Source organism: Bos indicus, chromosome 2, assembly GCF_029378745.1.
Source record: "Bos indicus isolate NIAB-ARS_2022 breed Sahiwal x Tharparkar chromosome 2, NIAB-ARS_B.indTharparkar_mat_pri_1.0, whole genome shotgun sequence".
Classification (NCBI taxonomy): Eukaryota; Metazoa; Chordata; class Mammalia; order Artiodactyla; family Bovidae; genus Bos; species Bos indicus.
The window spans coordinates 26,499,458-26,519,271 of record NC_091761.1 but is presented as its reverse complement, the minus strand read 5'-3'; the positions used below and the strand labels follow the sequence as shown (position 1 = coordinate 26,519,271).

At 37.9% G+C, this 19,814-nt stretch overlaps 2 protein-coding genes, 1 long non-coding RNA gene and 1 other non-coding gene across 8 annotated transcripts in view; 2 read left to right on the top strand and 2 right to left on the bottom strand.

The window, feature by feature from the left end:
• LOC109566637 (uncharacterized) overlaps nucleotides 1–552 on the bottom strand; it is a 15,799-nt gene extending 15,247 nt beyond the window's left edge. Inside the window, exon 1 of the long non-coding RNA XR_002181863.2 lies at nucleotides 430–552. This is a non-coding gene — a long non-coding RNA (uncharacterized lncRNA). The remainder of the gene's footprint in view (nucleotides 1–429) is intronic.
• On the top strand, nucleotides 534–10,696 carry SSB (small RNA binding exonuclease protection factor La). Of its 2 annotated transcripts, XM_070803600.1 has the most exons (13): nucleotides 542–656; nucleotides 1,344–1,581; nucleotides 2,709–2,783; nucleotides 4,417–4,520; nucleotides 4,608–4,782; nucleotides 5,415–5,522; nucleotides 5,607–5,707; nucleotides 6,491–6,562; nucleotides 6,894–6,936; nucleotides 8,141–8,281; nucleotides 8,536–8,722; nucleotides 8,977–9,108; nucleotides 9,405–10,696. In XM_070803600.1, exons 3-13 carry the CDS (start codon nucleotides 2,718–2,720, stop codon nucleotides 9,488–9,490), a joined length of 1,215 nt encoding a protein of 404 aa, XP_070659701.1. In that variant the 5' UTR covers nucleotides 542–656; nucleotides 1,344–1,581; nucleotides 2,709–2,717; the 3' UTR covers nucleotides 9,491–10,696. The 2 variants fall into 2 exon arrangements, with proteins under 2 accessions (XP_070659693.1, XP_070659701.1); XM_070803592.1 differs by lacking the exon at nucleotides 1,344–1,581 and having other exon boundaries at nucleotides 534–656.
• On the top strand, nucleotides 8,805–8,911 carry LOC139179319 (U6 spliceosomal RNA). The gene has a single exon (XR_011563678.1). It is a non-coding gene; the product is annotated as a U6 spliceosomal RNA (small nuclear RNA).
• METTL5 (methyltransferase 5, N6-adenosine) lies at nucleotides 9,491–19,814 on the bottom strand. 4 transcript variants are annotated; one of them, XM_070803634.1, is made up of 7 exons: nucleotides 19,382–19,813; nucleotides 17,716–17,830; nucleotides 17,175–17,356; nucleotides 16,244–16,326; nucleotides 11,025–11,076; nucleotides 9,980–10,029; nucleotides 9,491–9,593 (listed from the first exon to the last, which is right to left on the bottom strand). In XM_070803634.1, exons 1-7 carry the CDS (start codon nucleotides 19,488–19,490, stop codon nucleotides 9,555–9,557), a joined length of 630 nt encoding a protein of 209 aa, XP_070659735.1. In that variant the 5' UTR covers nucleotides 19,491–19,813; the 3' UTR covers nucleotides 9,491–9,554. The 4 variants fall into 4 exon arrangements, with proteins under 4 accessions (XP_070659735.1, XP_070659729.1, XP_070659742.1 ...); XM_070803628.1 differs by having other exon boundaries at nucleotides 9,491–10,029; nucleotides 19,382–19,814; XM_070803641.1 differs by lacking the exon at nucleotides 11,025–11,076 and having other exon boundaries at nucleotides 19,382–19,814.

The following is a 19,814-nucleotide window of genomic DNA, read 5'->3' as shown; positions in this document are numbered from 1 at the left end:
CGACAGCTATATAAAGTGTAAGATAGTTATCACTGGCCCCATTTTATATATGAAGGATAGAGAGGTTGAGTAACTTTCCCAAAGTCACACAACCTGTAAACTGGAGAGTTACTATTTGACCGCAGGCAGTCTGATTTCAAGAGTTCCAGCTCCTAACTCTCTACTGTATTTTTTTTCTCAACTTTAAGATTCCATGAATTTTTCACTTAAAAAGTGAAATGTTTTACTTGTCATTTTTAAAAAATGGGTTAACTATTACGGATAATCAAAACAATTTTTTTTTTTAAGTACAGAAAAAAGTCAACCACTTCATGTGAATGGAGAGCCCAAGGAAGGGCTGGAAATACAAATGCTGTCCAGAAATACTTAAAAATAAATATTTATCCTAGCCCTTCCAAAGTGCTACTGAACATTGTAACCCAATCTCACCGAAACAAGGCGCAGGACTTCTCAGACCTTGGGCGCTTGCAGCCGAGGCGCATGCTCACAGGGCGGAGCCGGCTCGGGTGCGCCGGAAGCCCCGCCCACTTTGACCGCAAGGGTTGCCGGGACGGCCCCCATCTTCTTTACGCGCCGTGGGCAAGCCGGCGTCTCAGAGGAGTGCAGACGCTGCTGGTGACCCTGTGGCGCGTCTCTGTGGGGCCAGGAACTGAAAGGTGAGCAACTCTAGGTGGCTAAGGAGAAGAAAGTACAAAAGGGTCTGTTTTGCGTGTTGCGCGACGGCGCGTCCCTTTCATTGCTGCCTCACGCTGGGTGCGTCCGCTCCTCGCCTTCCTCGCGTTCCGGGCGAGCGCCGCGTGGGCCGCAGCCGGTCGTGGCAAGCTGCGCTGGGGGCTAAGGGACGCGGGCCGCTGCGAGGTGGGGAGCCGATCCTGCGTTCTTCGCGGGAGCTAGGATATCCTCGCACGTGGCTGGGGCCCAGGCGACCAATTGGTTGCTTTGGGATGGACTGTGGCGGATTATTTGGACGCAGGCTCCCTGCATTCCCCACTGCGTCTTTAAGGTTTCGTATCTTCTGTCGCCGAAAGCTAATGTTTGGTTGGGCTGTATAAGATTCTGGGGAGGTTGATGTGGGTTAAACGCAGAAGGGTTTCTTGGATCATACGAGACAGACTGGGGTCAGGGAATCGGGGCCGCAGATGCTCTCCTGGCGTCACTCTCTTGGGTTTTAACGGTCATTATTCACTCACATTAGGGCTTCTGAACGAAATTGAAAAACGTGGGTAATATTTCAGTTGTACATTCTAAGAGTGTATCTCATGAAACGAAGTTCCAGTTTTGAGTAGCCCAAAGAAGTGTTACAGGGACTAAATAGTTCTTTTATTTCACCTTTTTTTTTATAGAAGGCTCTGGAGTACAGTAGGGCTTCCCTGGTGTCTCAGTGGTAAAGAACTCGCCTGCCAGTGCAGGAGACGCTGGTTCGATCCCTGAGTCTGGAAGATCCCCTGGACAAGGAAATAGAAACCCACTCCAGTATTCTTGCCTGGGAATTTCCGTGGACAGAGGAGCCTGGTAGGCTGCAGTCCATGGGATCGCAAAAGAGTCGGACACGACTAAGCGACTAATCAACAACAGATCACGGTAATAACTTAGGAATTGTGGTGGAAAAACCACTGGGTAAGATTGACCAAATTTTGTCAGTAAGGTGTTGCACCATAGGAGAGCTTCCAGTGTGCATCCATGTTATTGCATAGTAATTACAAGTTATGAAGGGTTGCCTCCAAGAAGTGGATCACTAGAGTTAACCAATGGCAGATAGCCTTGATGAATTCTTATAAATATACTTTTATACAGTGTGTTTTGATGGCTTAATGGAGTACTAGAAGCAAATAATTTGAAGTCAGGAGACTGTTGGTCCTAGCAAACCAACTTCACAGACTTATGATTTTCTTGCAATGTTATTGTGAAGGATGTGAAACGGGAATGTGGCTGTTAGGTTAACCAGTGTTAGTAGGCATGTGTATGTGCATGCTCAGTCAGCTTCAGTCATGTCCGACTCTGCGACCCTATGGACAGTAGCCCAGAAAGCTGTTCTGTCCATGGGATTCTCTAGGCAAGAATATTGCAGTGGGTTGCCATGCCCTCCAGGGTTTCTTCCCCACCCAGGGATGGAACCCATCTCTGTCTTCTGCATTGGTTGGCGGGTTCTTTACCACTAGTGCTGCCTGAGAAGCCCAAATAGTAGGCATACTCCAGTTTAATGTTCTTTTAGTGTTCTCAGGTTCTCAAATGATCGTTTTCATATATTAATATTAGCATTTATTTAACGCTGTGTAACATTTTTAAAATTTTGTTTCACCCAAAAGTTTCTATAACATAATCTTGTTTTTGGTAAATCAACTGTGGCTGATTTTAAGAAATTCAGCTCACACCAAACAAGACTGAGATCCATGATATTGACAACTGATACGCTATACATGGAGTTTTTTCCCTCAGCTTTCTGGATCAGCTAAATGAAGATGACCCACTCACTTTGTTATAGAGGATAGAACAATGGCTGAAAGAAGTGAGGATCGTTGATAGTTTTTCGTCACTTATTTCAAAATTTTTTTGTTGAAATTAGAAAATTGAGTAGAGAAATTGAACCTGTGAAATTGGTTTTTATTTAGGAAAATAGAGGGATATTGATAATTAAAACATTCTTTTAAATGTCTTGAGTTCTGTGTAAAAGGTAAATAACTTTTATGCCAATTTGTAAATTTTTGCAGAGAGCCAAAATGGCTGAAAATGGTGATAATGAAAAAATGGCTGCTCTGGAGGCCAAAATCTGTCATCAAATTGAGGTATGATTCTTGTGGTATTACAGTGTGAAAACAGATTCTTTAAGAGGACATTTAGGACCTTAAAACAAAAAGCATTTAATTTTGATATACTGACCTATCGAACATTTTGGTTTGTTTTTGATTCTGGTGTTAAGGTAGATGTACAGTAGTGTACAGTTATATTGGTGGAGCCAGTTTCTAAAACCCAAGGACAAAGACATTTCAAAAGGTAACACTATAGACCAGCATAACTTAACTTCTTTACTGCTTTTGTTTCCTGGTCTATAAAATGAGGATAGAATTAGTACCCTCATAAGATGGTTGTGAGGTTTACAGTAGTTCATAAAATGTTAAACATTTTGGAATAATGCATAGCACATAGAAGGATAATTAAAAAATTCTTTGTGAAATACCTTCCCTGTTAAAAAGCACTGTATTCTTGAAGGTCCTGATAGTTTTTCTGCTCAATTAGGTCTTCTCAGTCATCGTAACTTTTAAGTGTCTGTTCTCAAAGTTCTCTTAAACTTTTTTTTAATTTAGGTATTGTAAAAAGTTGCACTTCTCTGTTATTTTAAATTTCCTGTGTTACAACTTTTTTTTACTAATTTCTTTATAATTGTGAAGAAAAATTATAAATTATTCCATGTTCAGTATTTGGAATAATACAAAAATGTATGTGGAAAAGGTCAATAATGTCCCTTCCAACAACCTACCCCTTCTCAAATCTCATGCTGTTGAGGTAGTCAAGGTTAAAAGACTGATGACCCTTTGACACATTGGTCAGTACTCACGATAACATAATTTTTTTTCCCTTTCCCTCCCACCAAAAATAGGATGCATTTTGGGGTAGTAGTTTCATATCATCAATAATTTATACCATTTACTATTTGATATGTAGGACATTTCCAATTTTTTAACTGTAATAGTTCTGTGATGAGTATCTTTATAAATAAATACTATTAAACATGTTTACTGATTTCTGCCTCAAGGGTATGCACGATTTTTCTTAATAACTTGATATTTAATATCAAATTAATATCTGGTTAATATCTCTACCTGCATGACCATTTTTCTGTGTTCAAGCCAATACTAGGTATTCTTATTTTTAGAATTTTTGGCAAACTTGTTAGGTGAAAATGTTTTTCATTGCTTTCAATTATACATTTTGATAAACTTTTTGTATCTAAATATTGAACACAGAATAATTTGTAATTTTTCTTCACAATTGTAAAGAAACTAGTAAAGTTGTAACAGGGAATTTAAAATAACACTGGAAATTTAATAAACTTTTAGATTTTTCTAATTTAAAAACAATTAAATTAAAGTGATTAACAAGTTTATTCCATTTTTTATAACAATCTCTTCTTTCCACACTGAAATGAGGCTTTTCATCTATTAAATCCTTAAATTTGTTTTAAGGCTTTCTATTATATCTGCTAATTACATTGTTTCAATAGTCATTTTTAGTTTTAATTTGTACTATAAGTATTTTATTAAAGTGTATTTAAGGGAAAATGTTTATTGCCAGTTAACTTTTGACACATATTGCTACTTTTAAAGACTAGAATTTGGTGATGTAATGGTAATTTTTAAAACTCCACGATTAGAGTCGATACTCTACAGTGCTCTGCAGTATATTGTAATTATCTTGCAGTATTATTTTGGAGACTTCAATTTGCCACGGGACAAATTTTTAAAGGAACAGATCAAACTGGATGAAGGCTGGGTACCTTTGGAGATAATGATAAAGTTTAATAGGTAAAAACATTTTTAAGTTATTAGATTTTCTGTTAACAGCAAGGGCTTTTCCTAAATCTTACAATGCTTTTATATGTATTCGTTCAGGTTAAACCGTTTAACGACAGACTTTAATGTAATAGTAGAGGCCCTGAGCAAATCAAAGGCAGAACTCATGGAAATAAGTGAAGATAAAACTAAAATTAGAAGATCTCCAAGCAAACCTCTCCCTGAAGTGACTGATGAGTATAAAAATGACGTAAAAAACAGATCTGTTTATATTGTAAGTGGGCCTTTAATTGTGTCTTAAAAGTTATTTAGAAATAACATAGATTCTTATTGGATAAGAATAAGGACTCAGGAATCATAGCTTCACCACTTGCTGTATATTCCTGGGCAATGTTCTTAACCTTTCTAAGCCTTATCTTCCTACGTGGGGATAATATTTTTTACCTTATAGAACTGTTGTTAGAATTAAATGAAAAAAAAAACAAAACATATAACATTGGACAAAATCTTTGACGTACTGTAAGCACCCAGTGCATATCAGCTGTTATTTATCAACAGTTAAACTTGATAGCTATTTTAACATTAATTTTTAAGTAGATTTTTTTATACTGCAAAAATTAAGACATACAAAAGTAGACTGAATATATAATGTACCATTATCCAACAGTTATTAACGTGATTAATATTGCTTTATCTTTGCCCTACCTAGATTATTTTGAAGTGGATCCCAGATAAACGGGTCACTTCTATTGCACTGGTCAATACAGCTTTTAACTAGAGCTATTAAACATTTAAGAGACAGAAAGATAATATGTATATCCTGGCTTCATTTCAAGACACAGTAAATCAGAATTTCTGAGACATTGTTTCCTTGAGCTGCCATTTGTGTGTTTCTTCTTTTGGTAGAAAGGCTTCCCGACAGATGCAGCTCTTGATGACATAAAAGAATGGTTAGAAGATAAAGGTCAAGTACTAAATATTCAGATGAGAAGAACCTTGCACAAAGCATTTAAGGTATGCTTGTATGTTGTTACTTTTTCTGGTTGAAAATAACTGGGATGTAACTTTAAAAAATTCTTTTTCTTCCTTTTTTCAAAGGGTTCAATATTTGCTGTATTTGATAGTATTGAATCAGCTAAAAAGTTTGTTGAGACCCCTGGCCAGAAGTACAAAGACACAGACCTGTTAATACTTTTCAAGTAAGTCTGTTTGCTGACTTTTTTGAGGGGAGGGCACTTAGTTATCTAGAATTGAAACACTGGGATAAGACAGACCAGTATTTTTAGTATCTTTAGGCATTCTTTGAGAAATACTTAAGTTCTTTCAGTGGTACTATTAGTCCTTTGACTGTAAGGAAGGGTTTATTAGGAGCTTTTCACTGCTAGCAGTGAATAAACAAGGTTAAGTTTCAGTACTTGTTTTGTATGTGAAACTTATAATTAGGCTTGATGGTAAAATCTGAGCTTTTGGTGTGGTTAGAGAATAGATCACCATACAATTATTATCTATTTATATTTCTCATAGTCTATATGCCTGTGTGTTCATACAGTACAGAGGATTAATAAATAGAGATTTGAATCACATTCTTGTGTATCTCTCTTTGTGTCTAAAAACTAGCACAGACTGGACATTTTCATGATAAAGTGAATTGCAGGCCCATAATCTACTTCTGCATTGTACAGTCTTCTAAATAGAATAAACCTGACGGACCTAGAGATGCATAGTGATAAATCATGCTCTCAGTGTTATACTGAAAGCATTGAATTATTTACTTTAAAAGGGTGAATTTTATGGCATGTGAATTATTTGTTAGTCACGCTGTTATTTTAAAAATAAGAGTAACTTCCTTATTGTATTTTGAATTTATAGGTAATTGTGTTGGTAGAAAATGTAACATTTATTCTTATGGGATATCTTATTCACTTTAACTGTCAGTCTTTGAAAGTTCTCATGAACTTAGCCTTTACATTTTTTGTCCTTAGGGAAGATTATTTCACCAAAAAAAATGAAGAAAGAAAGCAAAATAAAATGGAAGCTAAATTACGAGCTAAACAGTAAGTATGTTGAGCTAATCACATTTTAGTTCCTTAAAGCTTTGACAAAGGTTATTGGTTCTGGGATGTGAAGCTGATGATGAGCTCTGAAATATGAGTAGCAATAGACCTTTCTTCTGCTAATGAAATATTGAGGTCCTAAGCTGCCTTGATAAACCTAGGGCCACATTCTGTTGCACTCTAGCATCAGACAGTCAGAAAACCCAAGGACTGGCTTTTGTTACTAAGTAGTAACATGATTAGTAATCATGATTAAGGTTAACTTTATCAGGGTTTAATTTTCTTATGCATAAAGTAGATGGAAATGGTCTAATGATATTTTTATTTGTAGAGAGCAAGAAGAAAAACAAAAGCTAGCAGAAAATGCTGAAATGGTAAGTATATATTACTAGTCTCTTAAGAAATCTGTAATTCAAAGTTAGAATAAAAAGCTCTGGAGACTTTTTAAAGAAAATAATGTAAGCGAGTCTGCAGTTGTCAATGCACTGAAGTACTAGCCAAATATTGCCTAATATTACTACTTATCCAGAGCAATAAGATTTACATAATAACTAGTGATTACTTGCTGGAGAAGTTAAAATAAGTTAAAATCAGAAGCCATGTAGAATAAAGGATGATAAAAGAAAACACACCAACTACTTAAACTACTTCAAAACAGCATTTTAGCTTCTGGTTGTTCCTTATATATGTAGAGAGTGGTACATGCCATTTCTGGTTTGTGGTTGCTTTTCAGTTCAGTCGCTCAGTCGTGTCCGACTCTTTACGACCCCATGAATCACAGCACGCCAGGCCTCCCTGTCCATCACCAACTTCTGGAGTTCACTCAGACTCACGTCCATCGAGTTGGTGATGCCATCCAGCCATCTCATCCTCTGTCGTCCCCTTCTCCTGCCCTCAATCCCTCCCAGCATCAGTCTTTTCCAATGAGTCAGCTCTTCATATGAGGTGGCCAAAGTACTAGAGTTTCAGCTTTAGCATGAGTCCTTCCAAAGAACACCCAGGGCTAATCTCCTTTAGAATGGACTGGTTGGATCTCCTTGCAGTCCAAGGGACTCTCAAGAGTCTTTTCCAACACCACAGTTCAAAAGCATCAATTCTTCGGCGCTCAGCTTTCTTCACAGTCCAACTCTCACATCCATACATGACTGCTGGAAAAACCATAGCCTTGACTAGACGGACCTTTTTGGCAAAGTAATGTCTTTTCAATATGCTACCTAGGTTGGTCATCACTTTTCTTCCAAGGAGTAAGCATCTTTTAATTTCATGGCTGCAGTCACCATCTGCAGTGATTTTGGAGCCCCCCAAAATAAAGTCTGACACTGTTTCCACTGTTTTCCCATCTATTTCCCATGAAGTGATGGGACCAGATGCCATGGTCTTTGTTTTCTGAATGTTGAGCTTTAAGCCAACTTTTTCACTCTTCTCTTTCACTTCCATCAAGAGGCCTTTTAGTTCCTCTTCACTTTCTGCGATAAGGGTGGTGTCATCTGCATATCTGAGGTTATTGATATTTCTCCCTGCAATCTTGATTCCAGCTTGTTTTTAAGAAACTTTATATTGCCTTGTATATTTTTACAGAAATCTCTAGAAGAAAAGATTGGCTGCTTGCTGAAATTTTCAGGAGACTTAGATGATCAGACGTGTAGAGAAGATTTGCACACCCTTTTCTCAAATCATGGTGAAATAAAATGGATACACTTTGTCAGAGGCGCCAAAGAGGTTTGGAAATATTCATATGTTTTTTACCAATCAATTTAAAAAACCCGTAGAAACTTTTATCTTAAGATGACATTAAAGAAGAAAGCAATTGTTTTATTACTGTTGTAACTGGACATAATGTCTGATTGATATTTTTGAGATTGTGCTGTGAATAACTATTGGAAATTACTGACGGCAAGTTTTTTAATAACTTCCTTCCTGATGTCCAATGTTCAGTAGAATTCCCTGGCTTTTGTTTTCTGTCTTTGGTGTAGGGAATAATTCTATTTAAAGAAAAAGCTGAGGAAGCACTGGATAAAGCAAAAGAGGCCAATAATGGTAACCTACAACTAAGGAACAAAGAAGTCACCTGGGAAGTACTAGAAGGAGATGTGGAAAAAGAAGCACTGAAAAAAATAATAGAAGATCAACAAGAATCTCTAAACAAATGGAAGTCAAAAGGTCATTAGTTCTGATTTTCTTTTATAATTTAACTCATTTACTTGGTTAAAAATTTATAATTGCTGTTAAAAGACATTGACAAGTGCTCGCTTCGGCAGCACATATACTAAAATTGGAACGATACAGAGAAGATTAGCATGGCCCCTGCGCAAGGATGACACGCAAATTCGTGAAGCGTTCCATATTTAAAAAAAAAAAAAAGACATTGACAAGAGATTTAAAAGATTGATGATTTCTTAATTATGTCTCTACAGGTCGAAGATTTAAAGGAAAAGGAAAGGGAAATAAAGCTGCCCAGGCTGGGTCTGCTAAAGGAAAAGTACAGTTTCAGGGCAAGAAAACGAAATTTGATAGTGATGATGAACGTGATGAAAATGGTGCATCTCGTAAGTTTTTCTAATCCTTTGGTACTCTGATGAAAAATTATTTGGGCGAGAACAGCAGTGTGGTTTTGTTTAAGTGATATTCTCAGATTGTGATTGATCCTGGTTATGATGTTGTTACATATGGAAAACAAAAATACTTGGAAGCTAAATTTAGAGAGCAGGTCTGTACTAAAGGAAAAGCCTTTCCTCATTAGTGTAGGGAAGTTATTGCTAATCTTTTTAAACAAAATTATTTTTGATAATTATGCTCAAGATTAATGCTTTCAGTGCCCTTAATGAAAATTTTTATTGTATAGGAGCAGTAAAAAGAGCAAGAGAAGAAACAGACAAAGAACCTCCATCAAAACAACAGAAAACAGAAAATGGTGCCGGAGACCAGTAGTTTAATAAACAAATTTTTTATTCATTTAAATTAGATTTTAAGCTGCTTTTGTCTTTGGAGGCTGTTAAAAAGAAAACCGAATTAGATCCACTTCGATGTCTACCTGTAAGAAAAGAAGATTTTTTTGTTGTTGTTGTTGAATTTGTCTTTTGTTATCGAAATACGTTTTTTAATGTGCAGTTCTGTTTGTGTTCTTTCGGATTATTCAACTATCAAAAGAAACATTCTTCCATTAAGTTGCCTTTGTAATATGAGAATGTATTAGTACAAAGTAATAAAATGTATACTGCATAAAAATAAACTAAGTTTATTTTTTTTTAATTTACCAGCATATTGGCTGTTGTGATTATAGGCCCATTCTGTTTTAGTTAAATATTTATCTTCTATGCTGGCTTTCTGTATTTACTCAAGCAACTTGATAACATTAGAAATAATTATTGTGAAGTTTTTCAGTACTGAATGTGGATAAACCAGAATCAAGAGACTTACTGATTTTTTTTTATGAAACTTGTATGATGCTGGCAGGTCGTATCGCAGCTCTATAAAACAAAAGCCACCTAAGGATGAAAATTGTACTTCCACACATTTACCACCCTTGACTTAAATATGGTAGTACCTTCCTATTTGTAATTTCCTAAATAATCTATAGCTACCAATTTCGTAATAATCATGATTATCTTTCAGGTTTGGATTTTAGTAACGGTAGTAAGTAGCTAATTATCTTCCTACTAAGCACTCTCTAAATCACAGCTCTCAAATTTTAATGTGCAAACAAATCACCTTCAAATCTAATCCTGTTCAAATGCAGATTGTAATTCAGTTTGTCTGGGTGGAGCCTGAATCCTGCAAGTCTGACAAGCTCCCAAGGGATGTCAAGGCCGATGGTCCATACTTGACAACCACACTTGGAGTAGCAAGGCCCTGGCTTGGTATACTACTATTGGAACTCTTCTAAGGTCTCCATGTTGCATATTATATCTTAAACTAATAAGGAATGGCAGTACTGAATAGGAATACAGAAGGTGACAGTTCTAGTTATGTTGTTAAATCCAATCCAAAAAAAAAAATTCCCCCTTATTGTATACTCTTATTTCAGACTTTTCAGAATTAATTGGGTTAGAGTCAGCTTCTAGTTATATGCTTTTCCCATTTTGATGTCTGTGAGTATTATTATGCAATTTACTAATAAAAATGTATCGAACATGATTTACATAGTGTGGATGATTATATTCTGTTCCCCACTAAAAGAAAAAGCTTCATGTTATTTGACTCCAGGAACAATTAGAAAATTGAAATAGAAAAGTAATTCAAGCATAGTCTGGTGGTATGTTTCAGGAATGGACTTCAAACGAAGACTTGACAAACTTTTAAGCCCAAGCTCTTAGATCACTTAAAAGTTCTCAGTAAAATGCATACATTGGGATAATCTTGAGCAAACACTGATACCCTCCCTTTACTCCATTTACAACCCATTACCAAACATAGATAATTATGGTTGAGATTTGTTTTGTGAGAAACTTAAAAATCGTCTTACCTGCAATAATATCTATCTTGACCTTCCACTCTGCAGCTTTCTTTTGAATATGCTGAACATAAACATGTTAATGTGAGTTGGTCTTAAAACAGTTTTCAAAAAATTGCTTCTTACTAATACTTGATTGTAAGTTTTCAAACTTTTAAAGTTTCATTAGAATTTAGACCTTTAAAATTTTTTTCAACTGGATGGATAATATTTTAGTAAGAAGCCAAGCCGTTTAATAATCTTAACTATATAATTCAAGTAATAAAGCTGTTACTTCAGAGTCCTTTGATGGACTTTGATGTGCATAAAAATATTAAAGATAAATACACAGCTCTCCCAGAAACCAGCAGAGATCTGTCCATGGGCAATTCAGTGGCAGTATGGTATAGAGGTTAAGGACAGTTTCTGGAATCAGACACCCTGCATTTGAACTAAAGCTCTGTTAGCTGTGTAACTCTGAGAAAATTATACTTTCTGTGCCTCAGGTCCCTCATCTGTTAAATGAAGATAGTAATGGTATCTCATCAGATGGTTGTAGACTGAAAAGTGCTTTGAACTGTGGTGGCACACAAAACAAGTACTAAATGCTGGTTTTAGCTATTTAAATTTCCCTAAATTTAAGGTTCACATATTTAACTATGAGCCAAGAACTTAAGTTCTTATAATGCCTAATGAAAGATAAGGCAACAACTTTTAGAGTCATCTAGCTTATTGGAGTCACTGTGATGATATATAAGGTTCTGTCTGAGCCTGCAAAGAACAAATACTTGGCTTCCAGTGGAAGTTTTCAGTAAATTGTATAAGTCTGCCAGGACATGGCTTTTCTATCAAATTTTCTATCAAAAAGTTGTATCAAATGCACCTATATTATGAAGAGGGCCAAGTACTTAAGAGAGACAAGGGTCTATAGTTAAGGGGTCTGTCTGAAATAAGCTTCAATGATAATGATACTAGTTACAATAGAATACTTAAGCAAAATTATCACAAGGCTTATAGCAGATATATCTACAGCATAATCTAAGGATGTTTAATACTAGAAGTTCATCATCACACCTCCTTCACAATATGCACAACACACACCAGATTAATTTCTCAAACTAGTTACTCTGCTAATGGAAATACTTCTGCATTGCCAAAATATAAAACTGTATTTAAGTAAATATTTGCCTCAGTTCAGTTCACTCAGTCATGTCCAACTCTTCATGACCTGATGGACTGCAGCACGCCAGGGTTCCCTGTCCACATGTTCACATGTCCCAGAGATACTTGCTTAAAATTCTATTAAAGCAGCCAAGACAATGCTGATACTGCTGCCTCCTGGTGGTGGAACATGGCAATACCAAACAATGAAGACAGGCATTCCCTGGTAATGTGACTAGGAATTTATTCAAGTTATTAGACTTTGCTGCTTAGTTGCACTCTTTATTGGCATATTTTACTTGGTTTTCATGAACTATGTATGAGTAATATAAGACCTATGCCAGGCTGTGCAGAAGAATCCACAGCAGGCCTGACTGCTTATCCTTGGAAGATCTACATATTAGTCACCTTTGGTTGGAGTATGGGAACTTAGATTTTTGAGAGTTTTCACTGCCCATTCCTTAATAACAGCGGCTTACTGTACTTAAACTCTTTATGCTGAATACCTGTTTTGCTTCTGGGAGTCTGGGATTTGGGTATATGCCAGGCAAGGGGGAGCATATGTGATCAGTCCCCAGTAAAAACCCTTGGCACCAGGTCTCCAGTGACCTTTCCCTGGTTAACAACATTTCACGTGCCTTGTCACAAAAATTCTTTGCCGGAAAAATTAAGTGCATCCCATATGACTCCACTTCGAGAGAACTCTGGAAGCTTGCACCTAGTTTCTCCTGGACTGTGACCTATACCAACCAACCAACCAAGTTGCTCAGTCATGTCTGATTCTTTGCAACCCCATGGACTGTAGCCTACCAGGCTCCGCCGTCCATGGGATTTTCCAGGCAATAGTACTGGAGTGGGTTGCCATTTCCTTCTCCAAGGGATCTTCCCGACCCAGGGATCGAACCTGCATCTCCCGCATTGTAGACAGATGCTTTACCATCTGAGCCACCCCTTTTTGCTGATTTTGCTCTGTAACTTTTAGCTGTAATAAATCACAGTCATGAGTATGACTATATGCTCAGTCCTGTTAGACTTCCCTGTGAATCATCAAACCTGAGGATGGTCTTGGGGACCTCCTCAATACAGGCTTTTTAGATATCAATAATTACTGCTGTTTGGTCTCACTGAATGGGGATTTATTTACCAGTAAAGTTTTTCCAGTGGTCATGTATGGATGAGAGTTGGACTGTGAAGAAAGCTGAGTGCCGAAGAATTGATGCTTTTGAAGTGTGGTGTTGGAGAAGACTTGAGAGTCCCTTGGACTACAAGGAGATCCAACCAGTCCATTCTGAAGGAGATCAGCCCTGGGTGTTCTTTGGAAGGAATAATGCTAAAGCTCAAACTCCAGTACTTTGGCCACCTCATGCGAAGAGCTGACTCATTGGAAAAGACTCTGATGCTGGGAGGGATTGGGGGCAGGAGGAAAAGGGGATGACAGAGGATGAGATGGCTGGATGGCATCACCAACTTGATGGACGTGAGTCTGAGTGAACTCCAGGAGATGGTGATGGACAGAGAGGCCTGGCGTGCTGCGATTCATGGGGTCGCAGAGTTGGACATGACTGAGCGACTGAACTGAACTGAACTGAAAGTTATATTGTGTTCTGCTGCTTACCTAAATGTATCACTACTAATTGTTTAGCAGTATTCAGGCGTACCTCAGAGATATTACAGGCTTGGTAACAGACCAAAATAATAAAGTGAATATCACAAGACTAAGTAACCTGAATGCTTGTTTCCCATGCATATAAAAGTTCTGTTTCCACTATACTGTAGGCTTTTAAGTGTGCAATAGCATTATGTCTTTAAAAAGTACTTTTTTGGGGGCTGGAACTCACAGCATGTGGGACCTTAGTTACCCAACCATGGATCAAACTATGCCCCCTGAAGTGGAAGCACAGATTCTTAACCACTGGACCACCAGGGAAGTCCCCCAAAAGTATATATTTTAATTAAAAACTACTTTATTGCTAAACCAGAGAAGGCAATGGCACCCCACTCCAGTACTCTTGCCTGGAAAATCCCATGGACAGAGGAGCCTGGTAGGCTGCAGTCCATGGGGTTGTGAAGAGTTGGACACGACTGAGCGACTTCACTTTCACTTTTCACTTTCATGCATTGGAGAAGGAAATGGCAACCCACTCCAGTGTTCTTGCCTGGAGAATCCCAGGGACGGCGGAGCCTGGTGGGCTGCAGTCTATGGGGTCGCAGAGTCGGACACGACTGAAGCGACTTAGTAGTAGTAGTAGTTATTGCTAAACAATGCCAAAAACAACTATAACAGTAATATCAAAGAGCACCAACACCCAACAAATACAATAAAAAAGTTTGAAATATTGCAAGAATGACCAAAATGAGCAGAGACACAAAGTGAGTAAATGCTGTTGGGAAAATGGTGCTGACAGACTTGCTTCAAGTAAGGTTGTCACAAACCTTAAACCTGCAAAAATGCATTATCTGTACAGTGCAATCCTATGCTATGCTTAGTGGCTCAGTTTTGTCTGACTCTTTGTGACCCCAGGGACTGTAGCCCACCAAGCTCCTCTGTCCATGGAGATTCTCCAGGCAAGAATACTGGGGTGGGTTGCCATGCCCTCCTCCAGGGGATCTTCCCAACCCAGGGATCGAACCTAGGTCTCCTGCATTGCAGGTGGATTCTTTACCATCTGAGCCATCAGGGGAAGCCCCACACAATGCTGCTACTGCTGCTGCTGCTGCTAAGTCGCTTCAGTCGTGTCCGACTCTGTGCGACCCCATAGACGGCAGCCCACCAGGCTCCCCCGTCCCTGGGATTCTCCAGGCAAGAGTACTGGAGTGGGGTGCCATTGCCTTCTCCGAGCCCCACACAATAAAGGGCAGTAAAACGAGGTATGCCTATATATATTTTTAGCTATGTGCTGCTGCTAAATTGCTTCAGTCGTGTCAGACTCTGTGCAACCCCATAGATGGCAGCCCACCAGGCTCCCCTGTCCCTGGCATTCTCCAGACAAGAACACTGGAGTGGGTTGCCATTTCCTTCTCCAATGCATGAAAGTGAAAAGTGAAAGTGAAGTCACTCAGTCGTGTCCGACCCTCAGCGACCCCATGGACTGCAGCCTACCAGGCTCCTCCATCCATGGGATTTTCCAGGCAAGAGTACTGGAGTGGGGTGCCATTGCCTTCTCCCTTTTAGCTATGCGATTTTATGTATTTTAAAGATTATTAGATTACCATATAGTCATAATTTGTTTCCAACTGAATTCCAGTACACTGTATTTATACAAATATTTTTCCTACAAAATCTTAAAATCTCTTAATACATATATCACTTAAAAATAACCACTAACATAGCAATTGCCATACACTATTCTAAGTGCTTTGTAAACATTAACTCATTTAATCCTCACATCAACCCTACAAAGTATAAAGTACTCTTAGTTCCTTATGCTGTAAGAGTATAGGTGAGTACAGTGTAAGTGATGAAAGTGAACTCGAATGAACTCAAAATGAACCTTGACCAAGAGAAGACAGCTGTGAAGCAGCAGATTTGAACCTACCTAGGTAGTCTGGCTCTACAGTCTGTGTTCTTGATCACTGTGTTAAACTAACACTAAAAAACTGTGCCACCCCATCCCCAGTTTTGTAGAATATGTCTTATGCACCTTCATGTGTCATGTGTTGACAATAAAAAATAATGGAAGAAATGGGTTCTGAACTCAGCTTAGTTTAGCTTCCCAGTCTCAGTGTTCTTAAAAACCAGGCTGTCCTTGCCTCTCTTAAGTACACTAGGCCATACAGAGACACTGGGATTACAGGCATCAACCAGGACTTACCCAAGCAAACCAGGAGATATTGTAACCACAGTTACACCATACTTCTCTATTCCTGAATTATATAATCTCTTTCCTGTTAATTCCTGCCTGGACAAATCTTTGACAAATAAAGCTACTCATAAATGCTAGTTAAGGAGAAAATTCAGTTTCTAAGTGCCAGATGTTTAAAAATTTCAGGAGAATTAGATATCTTGGTATTTAGTACTGATAGTAAATCCTTCAAACACTGTCATGAATTTAAAAATAATGACACAGAATATTTTGATGATTTGAACTTACTTCTCTAGTTGAGGATTTGTGTAAAGAATATACTGCGGTTCTTGCCATTTCCAAAGCAGTCTTCAGAAATGCCATATCTGTCCCTGTTAAAAGTAGAAAAAATTGTTATCAAAATAGAAGATTAAAGGAATACTAGGGATTTGGAAACATTTTTTTTTGAACTCCAAAACAGCTGTTTCAGGTATACCTGTGGCGGATTCATTTCGATATTTGGCAAAACTAATACAATACTGTAAAGTTTAAAAATAAAATAAAATTTAAAAAAAAATAGCTGTTTCAAATTCTTTCTGTAACAAGACAGGGTACAAATATCTAAGATGTCTAAATATCTTTTAAGGTTGATGGAATAAAATCAGAATTATACTGTCTCATTTAAATGAGGCTAAAGTAAAAATTTTAATATATTCCAAATTAACAATTTTCAAAGAGGGCAGAAGAGAACAGGTAAAGTAGTAATCAGAATGGTGGGGGCAGGTGGAGGGAGGGCTTTTAAAACTATGTATATCTTTTCCTCTTGTTACTCACTCCCTACCCTCCTTGCCCACAAAACAGATAAAATAAATAGCCACAGTAAGTCATTGTTACTGAAATCTTTGAATGTTGAGGCACTAAAAAGAGGTTTTAAAAGTATAAAACACTTTATAGGAAATCTTCAAAAGAGTTGGGTAAATCATTCTAGAAATCAGATGAAGAATAAATAATAAGTGAATAAATTTGTTCACTTAGCACAAATTTATGAAAACAAAGATTGAAAAATTCTCTAATCATGCATTAAACAAACTGAGATTGAAATTATAATAATTATACAGGTAAGAGACTGGTTTATTTAATGAACAGTGACAAAGTCACTTACCCAAACAATCCAAAGAGAAAATGGTTTTTAAAACGCTTTCTTACAAAGATACCAGCACAGCTGATTCTTATTACTAACCTTTATTATTTTTGGTCCCAAAGGGAGGATTCATAATTACTGTATCAAATGATTTGGACATTCTGTTAGATAATGAGCATACATCACATTGAACCACGTCTACATTGGTTAACTCAAACTCTTCTACATTCCTATTAAATATTTCCAATGCATCTTCATCTATGTCAAATCCAACACACAACCTATAAATATAAAACACAAAGTAAATACTTATAGCTCCTAAATCAAAACAACAAAACCAAAACCATGCACCATTTTAACCCAACTGGCCAAGTGACAGTGAGTGATGCCTTTCAACAGCATGATTTCCCCAACTGTCAGGGGTTGGAAACTCAGGTTCATATAAAATATAGGCTTCTAATTGCTGCTGTTACCATTTTTTTTTTTAAGTTTGTTTTGACGTTCTGCCCATTCAAAATGTACTCAGTATTGGATTCTTCTCATCATGTACTGTAGAGTCTCATAAATATAATTCAGTTGATTTTCTTTACTCTTATTAAAACTACCCCATACTAAAATAGAAATATAGTGGATCACATACCCTGCTCCTAGCATTGCAGTTCCAATGCTAAGCACTCCACAGCCACATCCTAGATCTGCAACCACTTTATTTTCAATGTCACCATATGTATTATGGATTGTATAGAGCATACATGCTGAAAGATCAAAAAATATATTAAAAAGTAGGCAAGTGGATGACCAAAATCCAATTTGTGCAAATGACCCTTTGTAAAACAATTTCTCCTCTTGCATTATTAAGCTCTCTCCCAAATTCGTGTTCCAGGTTTAAAAATAATAACGTATAATTAAATTTCCTTTACACAAATCCTCAACTGGAGAAGAAAGTTCAAGTCGTCATAATATTCTGTGTTATTAAGCTAGAATAGGAAAGGAAAAGACCTACATCCACAATATAGCCTTTAGACACAAATATTCACACACATATACTTATGATCTACAGAAACAATATCTACTAATGAAACCTGATAAGAGAACTATTGAGGAGCAGAACAGAGGCTGCTAGGATGGGAAAGGGATCTTTTAAATACATGAAAGTGGGGAATATATGGAGGTTAAGCATGAATAATATCCACTGATACCTCCCTGCCTATCTCTGAACCTACCAAAGGTTGCTGGCCATCACTGATGCCCCAAGATCCAGAGGTTTTATCAGAACACACAATTACAGGGATATCAACTGTGCTGTTGATGACTGCTGCAGGTGTTAATGTCTTTGGAGATAGTATCTCAAAGAACTAGCACATCTATGTGTGTGTTACACACTGGGTTTGAAACAACTGATTGTTATCGGGGGGAAAAAAAACCCACAACGATTCCACTACAGCCAGAAGACATTAAAAAAATCATTATCTACAATGGGAAAACTGGTCTTACCCCAGACACAATTTTGTGCAACTTTTTATTGGAATTATGACAATATGCTGGAGTGAAGTGCGGGTACACACGTTTTTTCCCCTGACTTTCTTTAGCAGCTTAGAAACAGAACTATGTCGAAGTTAAGGGGATTCCTCCCTGCTGGTGTTCCCAGCAACTTAATCTTCCAAAGACTCGCTCAATGACTTTGGTAATATGTTTATTAAATATAATGGTTTTTCCTGTGTTCTTTTATTTCCAGTACCAATCCTTCTTCTTAAGCAACAGTGCTGATTCTCAGATCATTTGTTAAAACTGAAATGCATCTGCATTTTTAATATTGCACCTATGCTGAATTTGTTAAAACTCAAGTCTTTCTACTACCAACTTTAGTATTCATTTATAGGGCAGAGTATAGCGCATAGGACTCCTTGCACTGGCAAATTTGTTGCACTAGGAAATTGATCCTAATTTAGCAAATATTTACTGAGCTCCTAAGTAGTATAAGGAACTCTAGACACTGGGACTTGTGTGAACAAAACCAGCACATTTTTGCCTTCAGGGAGTTAACTGTGTAATGAGATTAACAAACACTTTAAAAAGATGTCTAACAGTATTAAGCGGTATGCAGAAAACCACACGGTAAAACAGTGTGTCCTGTGTGTGGGATGTTTTCAGCTGCAGTGTCAAGGAAGTCCTCTCCCACGCAACGTGAAATCTTAGAGCGAAATTTCTCTAGACATTCTTGTATCCAAATAACTGTCATTTTCGTTATAAGAAAGAGTAGACAGGACTAACCCGCAAAACAAGGGCGGGATCAGCAGCCGCCCTACCTGCAATGTGCGGCCTGGTAGGATACTGTTCTAGAAGGACCTTGGGCTTTTCGAATCCATCCACTTGTTGCAGGCGACTCTCTAGTTCCTTAAGCTTTAATTTCTTCATTTTTAAAAAAGTGTGCGCAGGGTTTAAAGGCGCTGGATCTGTAAAGAAACCTACTTCACCTGCATCTCACCAACCCCTATCCCCCGTATCTTTTTCAGCGCCGCTGGCTGAGGGCCAAGCTGAGGACATCCAGCCCAGGAGGTTCCCGCTCTTCTCCTAGCGCCAGCGGCGGGTGGAGTCCGGGGCCAGGCTTCAACCCGCCTACAAGGTATCCCGCACGGTTACTCGACTGGAGTCGCCAAGGGATGCACACGCCACGTTCCTGCACTTCCAGAAGCTGCTCCTGCCTCTGCCCGGGCCGGAAGGGCCGCCACGCACGCGCAC